The sequence below is a fragment of the Colobus angolensis genome, unplaced genomic scaffold, assembly GCF_000951035.1.
Source record: "Colobus angolensis palliatus isolate OR3802 unplaced genomic scaffold, Cang.pa_1.0 Scaffold427, whole genome shotgun sequence".
NCBI classification, from domain to species: Eukaryota; Metazoa; Chordata; class Mammalia; order Primates; family Cercopithecidae; genus Colobus; species Colobus angolensis.
This window is the reverse complement of record NW_012117677.1, coordinates 724,572-732,430: the sequence shown is the minus strand read 5'-3', so window position 1 is coordinate 732,430 and position 7,859 is coordinate 724,572. Positions and strand designations below refer to the sequence as shown.

The 7,859-nt window shown below is 45.8% G+C and overlaps 1 protein-coding gene across 1 annotated transcript in view; it reads right to left on the bottom strand.

The window, feature by feature from the left end:
* Positions 1–4,339: 4,339 nt before the first annotated feature.
* The window catches only part of CDHR3 (cadherin-related family member 3), a 72,568-nt gene continuing 69,048 nt past the window's right edge, over positions 4,340–7,859 (bottom strand). The window contains 3 exon segments of the mRNA XM_011956863.1: positions 4,340–5,018; positions 6,572–6,600; positions 6,602–6,618. Of these exon segments, the coding sequence (XP_011812253.1) occupies positions 4,714–5,018; positions 6,572–6,600; positions 6,602–6,618 (351 nt within the window). The 3' untranslated portion in view covers positions 4,340–4,713.

Here is a 7,859-nt window from a genome sequence, read left to right as displayed (position 1 = left end):
ATTCTAAATACTTTCGCCTTTTCTCCAAATTTCTCTTCAACTTTAAATTCAACTCCACCTATAATACCACTGCAGGTTCCCGGCCCGTTATTCTTTCAGAGGCTGTGCGGGCCCACGTCTAGTTTCTCCAGCACTCACTGCATGTGGAGCTCATTTAGCTCCTCTCAGAAAGGGCCTTTGTGGCAGCCGGTTGTCTTTCGAATGAGCTGATTATCTTCTCAGTTGGGTTATTCCCTGAGAGCCAGAGCCACACCTTGCCCCCAGTACAGGTGATACATAGGAGGGTCCCGGGGTGATGGGAATCTCCCCCACTCCCCATTTTTTACCTTTGCCCTGAACTCCAAATCAAATATCTCACTGATGGTTTGTACCCATGGGGACAGTGGGATACACCATTTTAAGTGAAATCCATCTCACTTTCATCTTCTGCACACAGAGGTCACACTGGCTCAGAGCTGCCATCTGGAGGTGCATTAACTGTCCTGATAGCCCAAGACTGGGAGCCCTACTTGGACATCTCAACTATTTTCTGACAATGGCTTTCTGCTTTTTTTTTTTTCTTTTTTCTTTTTTTTTAAGGTTCTGAATTATCTCTTCCTCTGGGGAAAGATTCCAGGGATTTTATTCCAGGCTAATTTATCTTTCAAGTAGAACACTCAAGGATCCAAGAAGCAAATAGGCCAGGATGCAGCTGGAACTAGAATTCTGTGAAATAGCTTATCAGCAGGCCACATTCAGCTGTAGAAACAGAATGGAGGCTGCTGAAGGGCAGGGATGGAGGCTGCTGTGTTTCCTAATGAGTCAACGCTTGGCACATGGTAGTTGCTCCGTAGTTATTTACTGAATGAATAGGAAGGATAAACACACTCTAAGTTTGAAATGAGAAATCCCAAGTTTAAATAGCAATAATTTTCTTCAATGTTCACTCATTTTGTAGCTTAATTTTCACAGCCATTACAAAACACATTAAGTAAAAAGGCAAACAATGAGAACCCCAGGTGTGAAAGGGGGTTCTGGGGAGCAGAAGTGTCATTTCCCAGTTTCTTCTTGTGGGTCACCCATGCTTGCTGCACAGGCTGAGTTGCAGACCCTGCTTTCTACTGAGCACAACAAAAAGCTCCAATGTCACAATCTACTGTGCAGTTTCAAAGTCTTCAACAATTATGATTGCTACGTGGTCTAATTCCTGAATGTATTTACCCCAGTTTTATAATGAATCAGAATGAGAAAAGTAAACAGTGGCTATAATCAACTCATACCTGTTTAAGGCCTTGGGAGGGAGATGGGAGAAAACTTTCACCAGATCCACGATGGTTGCTGTCTTCATTTTATTCAGATATTTTTTTTTTCCCCAAAACCTGGTCAACATTGGGAAATTGGCTGTCTGCAACCAGTCAGACTGATTGCCAGTCAAGTCTTCATTGCAACTTTGTAACTTCACCTTAGCCTCTGATTGGTTGCTTTTTGCAACCAATCAGATGTTTGCACAGGTGTGTGACCTTTGTAACTCCACTTCAGTCTCTGGTTGCTTTCTGCAACCAATCAGACGGATTGTGGGCTGCCACTTCATTTCCATGAGGTGAGCAAGAAGTGGCCCACGAGAAACCTCTAAGGGGTATATGGACTGAGAAGACTCTGCATCTGGGCCCTTGAGTCACTGCTCAGGCCTGTTCTCACACTGTAGGAGTGTACTTTGGTTTTCAATAAATCCCTGCTTTTATTCTTTCATTGCTTCATTCTTTCTTTGCTTTGCTGGGCGTTTTGTTCCATTCTTTGTTCAAAACACCAAGAACCTGGACAACTTGCAGTCAAGAGCTCCACTGATGACACTTTGACTTCTGGATTTCGCCGAACCAAATAGCCAGATATACAAAAGAAAAGGGGCGGCAGGTGTTCTCTCCTCCCGGTGCACTCTTGCCCCTATTTCTTGAGTTTCTCCGGGCCTGCCTTGAGACTAGGAAGACTCTCAGCTCTCCCTGCCCACCACCAGAGAAGACACTGAGCTCTTCAGGGAGGCCCCAGGCTTCAGGAAGTCCCTCTTGGTGCCTGACTTAAATCTCTTCTCTGGCCATTAAGCACAATTCCCCCTTGCCCTGTCATCACTGGAGAAGAAAGAACAGCTGCTTACCACTCTCCTTTTAATCTTTTTTTTTTTTTTTTTTTGAGACAGAGTTTTGCCTTTCTCGCCAAAGCTGAAGTGCAATGGCACAATCTCGGCTCACTGCAACCTCTGCCTCCTGGGTTCAAGCGATTCTCCTGCCTCAGCCTCCTGAGTAGCTGGGATTACGGATGCCTGCAAACATGCCCAGCTAATTTTTGTATTTTTAGTAGAGACAGGGTTTCACCATGTTGGCCAGGCTGGTCTCAAACTCCTGACCTCAGGTGATCCACTTGCCTCAGCCTCCCAGAGTGCTGGGATTACAGGCAAGAGCCACCGCGCCCGGCCCTTTTAATCATTCTTAATGGGCTTATAAGCGGTTATTAAGTCCCCCTCAGCCTTCTCAGAGCCTCATTTTACTTGCATTGAAGCTGAGAGCTTCTGAGGAAAGCATTTGACTCCAGGCCCCGCAGATTTGCAATGTCTTAAATGGGCAATCAGCCACTTCACTCACTTTAACCTGCATAAATGACTGCCTTCTTTTGCAAAGCATAAAGTCATTCAAAGGAATTCCCTGGCAACCAACCCTTATTAATAAATCACGCCCAATCTAGGCCAGGACAGGGCATTTCACAAGTGTTTCTTTTGCTTGAGAAGTGACACTGGCACTAGGTACACAGTAAACAAGCTGCTGCTCTCTCTGAAGCTCTGCGTTTGCTGGATGGATCCAGTCAGTCTCCCACAGGACCCTGTGGGCCTGGTAGGCTCTCACCTGACTCCCCAGTTGGGAAGGAAGTGCTTCCCCAATGAACTCTCACCTGGACCTTTCTTAGGGTTACTGGACTAGGGTCACAGCAGCTGGGTAGCAGGGCATAGAGCTCGAGTGAGACTTGCTCAGGCTCTGCTAGGCACATATTGGAAAGTTTCATTTTCTATTCCATCATAATACCATTTATTTCCAGTTCATTGCTCATGCCTACAGGTGAAAGTCTGAGTTGTATGTCTAGACAGGGCTTCCAGTATGTCCTCACTCAGAATCCCACAGTTCCTTCTGATCATAGGAAGTGGGAAGGAGTAAGGCAGGTAGGTTGTAAGGCTGATAGTGTTTCAGCTTTGAGGAAAAAGTGATTTCACTTCAATAGTAATTTTAACCAGAATGGCTAAAATTAAAAGGACTGACAATCCCAAGTGTTAGCAAGGATACAGAGCAATTGCAACTCTTAGTGTTTGCTGCTAGAGTGTGAATCAGAGCCACCACTTTGGAACTCTTTGGCAGCATCCAGCAATTGCTCCAGCAATCCCTCTCTTAGGTATATGAGCAAAAGAAGTGAGTGTTTATGTTCACCAAAATACACGTGCAAGAAAGTTCATAGCGTTGTAGTTCACTTTTTTTTTTGAGACGGAGTCTTGCTCTGTCGCCCAGGCTGGAGTGCAGTGGCACAATCTCTACTCACTGAAGCCTCTCAGGTTCAAGCAATTCCCCCTGCCTCAGCCTCCCAAGTAGCTGGGATTACATGCTCCCACCACCACACCAAGCTAATTTTTGTATTTTTTAGTAGAGACGAGGTTTTGCCATCTAGGCCAGTCTGGTCTTGAACTCCTAACCTTAGGTGATCTGCCCACCTTGGCAAAGTGCTGGGATTACAGGCGTGAGCCACCATGCCCCACCTGTAGTTCACTTTTAAGTACATTTTTTAAAAGTAAAAAATTTGAAGCAGCTGCCACCCTAGTGTAGAATGGATAAATAAGTTGTGATATAATCATAGAATGAAATCAGACACAACAATGAAGAGAACTGAAGTACTGCTAGACAGGACAACATGGATGAATCTCACATGCAGGATGCTGATCTGGACACACAAGAGCACATTCTGTGTGATTCCACTTATACGAAATTCAAAAAAGGCAAAACTAATCTCTGATGATAAAGATCAGAATAGTGGCTGCCTCTGGGAGGAGTGTTGAACAGATCTAATGTGTTCAGTCATCTAGTTAAACACATTAGATCTGTGTACTTTGACTATAAGTTACACAGTACCACAAGAGAAAACAAAAGAAGGTGCCTACTGCATTTTCTTCTTCCCAGATGACCAACTCTTAACGTATTCATCTGTTTTTTCACTGTTCTGCATCCTTTGAAGAAGATTTGAGGTGACTTACAAAGGTGTATGGTATATTTATAAGTGAAGAAATCTGGGTGATGTTAAAACCAGGGCAGGAAAATAAGGTGGAAACCAGATGTAAGGATGGTCTTCACTATGTGTCAGGAAGTCCTGTGAACTTCCTGTGATGAACAGAATAGAGCTTCCTAGCAGTCAGTGCAAAGAAGAAACACAATTCCACACCCCAAAGTTAACAGTCCTGCTGATCAGAAGCACAGGTAGTTCTGAGATCTGATAGAAAATGTTCCTGTATCATTTCAGAACAGGAAACTATGTGATCAAATCCCTTTCTATTTGTTTAAAAATTTGTCAGGTATCTCATGTTTGACCCTGGATGTCTGAATCCCCTCAGCGCACATTGTCCCACCTACACCATGCCCACACTGTCCCCATAGAATTTAGGGTGAGGGAGGCAGCATCCCAGTGATTGACAGGCCCCTCCTTAGACCCTGTTTACTTTCCTGGGTGTGGTTTGGGGGAAGCCCTGTTAATGAAGGCTGGATTTCTGTTCTTTGGGGTGCCCAGCTTGCCATCCTCATATCTGGAACCCAGACCAGCATCCTCAGCCCACGCTTTGCCACTCAGCTCATCTTTTCCCCGGTTGGCGCTTCTCAGTGGCCCCATCCCTTCTCCAGCAGCGACTCTGCATGGGGCCGCTCCCTGGGAGCTGAGCTCTTTCCATTTTGGCATTTGGGTTAGTGGATCTTTCCACTTTCTGGATCCAGTTTTTGAGTTGAATGCATACATTTCCCCGGTCACTAGTGAAGAAAAAAACACAACAATCACATAAACCAGAAAATTCCAATGACTGTCTCTTCCCCCACTTCTACCCCGCTCTGTTCTGACTCCCAAGGGAAGATGAAGCGCACTAGAAGATGTGAATCACTGACACCAACAGCAGACATGTGAATAGCACTGCAGTCTCCACCAGCCTGCCCTTGTCACAAGCCATGCTGCTTGGACCACACAGGTAGCAAACAGCAAACCTCTCTGGACAGAAAGGCTTAGGGGCATCTCAAGGACATCTCAATTGCAGGATGAGAAGGCCATGTAAATCTAGAACTCCATGCAAGCTTTGGATAAATTAGGTCCAGTTTCTAATGGGATTACCCATTACTTTCTGATTTGTTTTGTTTGTTTTAAAAGACCCCTGAATTCCTGCTATAAAAAGGAATTCACCAAGTGAGAAGGAAAAGGCTGATTTTCATTTCTGTTAGGTTAAGCAATTTGTAGACACAGACACACAAATCTGGTCCCACTTAAGATGATGCAAGGAAGCCATTTTTATTGTGTCTGAGCCAGCAGACGCTAATTGATTTAGGCCAGTTGGCTCATGTCTTTCTTTTTTTTTTTCTCTCAACTACACAAAAACACAAAAATCCTCCTCTGCCTTTTGCTCTGGAAGATCAGGTTTAAGGCAAGCCCTTGCTTCTTGTCATTTCCATACAGCATGAGTGGCCTCTCAGCTCAGGATCCCACCAGCACTTATGTTAATGTGGGCACATTATGGTAACAAGCACCTAATAATAGAGGGAAATTTAATTCCAGCAGCAGCAGCAGCAGCAGCAGCAGCAGCAGCGGCAGCAGCCTCTCACTGGAGAGGAGCCATCCTCCTTAGGAGGAGGACCGGTGCCGTTTGCATATGAGGGTGGCAGGAAGCCAACACACTTGCCTCCTGAATTTGGTTTCCTTCCCTTTATTCACGTCTATAATTGAGCCTTTGTAAGTGGAGGGATGAGTGTAAAGGAGCTAAATTTGGAGCTGATTTCACGGGGGTGATGAGAGCTCTGGAGGCCAGCTCTACCTTATTATGTTCATCTTGCCGACCAAGAAGAAATTCTTGGCCCTGATCTAGGGAAAAAAGAAACTACACTTGCCATTTCTCTGTATCTTCCACTACTAATAAAATGCTATTAGAAGCATCCAGGAAGAATATGGATGGGGGGCAGGGGGTGCAATGAGTACCAACAAGCAGGAAAAGAACGTGGATTCCTGGATTCACCAGTTGCCTCAGCTGGTTCGTAATTTAGGAAGGGAGGCAAGAAAGAGGCATGGCCCTTGAACGTGAGCCTTTAGGTGGAGACCCACTGAGGCCTCACGAGTGTGATCCTGTAATTGAGCATCTGCAAGCCAGCTGGGTTCACAGCTGATCTCACGTTGTATTAGCCTGGAAGAGTCAGCACTGTATAGGCGACATAGCCAAATGGATTGACAAAATGAGTTAAAACCAGGAAATTGAATAAGGTCCTCCATGCTTCTACCAGTCTGGAAAATGAAAAGCATTCTTACAGTGGTATTGCCACTTAATTACCTGGATTTATGGCTTCTCCATCAAAGACTGTTCATCTGGATAGTTTCCTAAGGAGAAGACAGAGACGGCATCAAACACAACCCTACATTCCTCCCCCCAGGCAAAGCCATGCATCCTCACGACCCAAGTTCCTTACCCAAAGCCTTCTTGACTTCTAAGTCTTTAATAGGCACTGTACTAGATGCAGGGAACACAGCAGTGAACAAGGCAGGCATGGTTACTGCCTGTACAAAGCTTGCCAATTACAAACAGGTGCTGCAATGCAGAGTGATAAGGCTATGATGGGGAGATGTAGGCTGTCATGGGGTACAGGTAGGGGTAGAGGGGACATTTAAACCACACTTGGGGGTTAAGGAAGCATCCTGAGTAAATAAAATCCAAGCGTAGAAGGAAGAGTGGAAATGCCACACAGCATGGCTAAGACCTGCGTTTTGTCAGTGGATTGCTGTCAGGCATTGTCAAGGTGGACACAGTTGAGCTCCTAGGTGTCCGTACCTCTGGCCCTGGCACTCTGGCCCTCCCCTGTGGCCTCCCTTTGCCTAGGCCATTGCAATGTCACATCTGGGCCTCACCTAAGTCCTGTGCTCCAGGTCTCTTCTCTTCCCTGATATGCCCTCAGTGCCACCCTCCAGGACCTGACTTCTGCCTAATGCACCTGTCCCTCGTCCCCATAGAAACACCCCTTCCCTCACATGCTGCCCTCTAGAGGTGCCAAAGTCAGGGTCGCTAGCACAGTAGCAGGGATTGTGTTTGGAGTTTGGCAAGCTTTCCAATCCCCAGGTTTTATCACTTAAAGAATCCCCTACCTAGTTCCCCACAACTCCCCAACTCTGAAGAGAGAGGAAATGGGGATTATACAGGCTTCATCAATTTGACCAGCTAAGCAGCCCCACTTTTTGTGGTCATGGGTATTTATTTAATAGACTAATTTAATATTACATAGTCTAGAGCAATCGCTAAGTGTCATCCCCAAGGGTACTCGCCTTAGACAATAAGACCCAGGAGACCAGAGACTGCCTCTTCTTCCTGTTTGTACACTGGCCAGAACATAGAAGACTTAGGGGATGGATGTGCCTGAAGCTAAAATTCCAGCGCCCTGCATTGACTTCCTCATTGGAGGAGCCATTGAATTATCATGCAACAAATTCATGAAGCTTGGACCACGACAAAGCCTTATTCATGAGGGTAGGGAAGAGCTGGAAGGAGCCACCTTCAAGTTCTTTCACTTCACTTCCCAGGGGGTAGATAAGGTTCTGTCAGAGAGAGAGAGAGAGATAGGGAGAGAGAG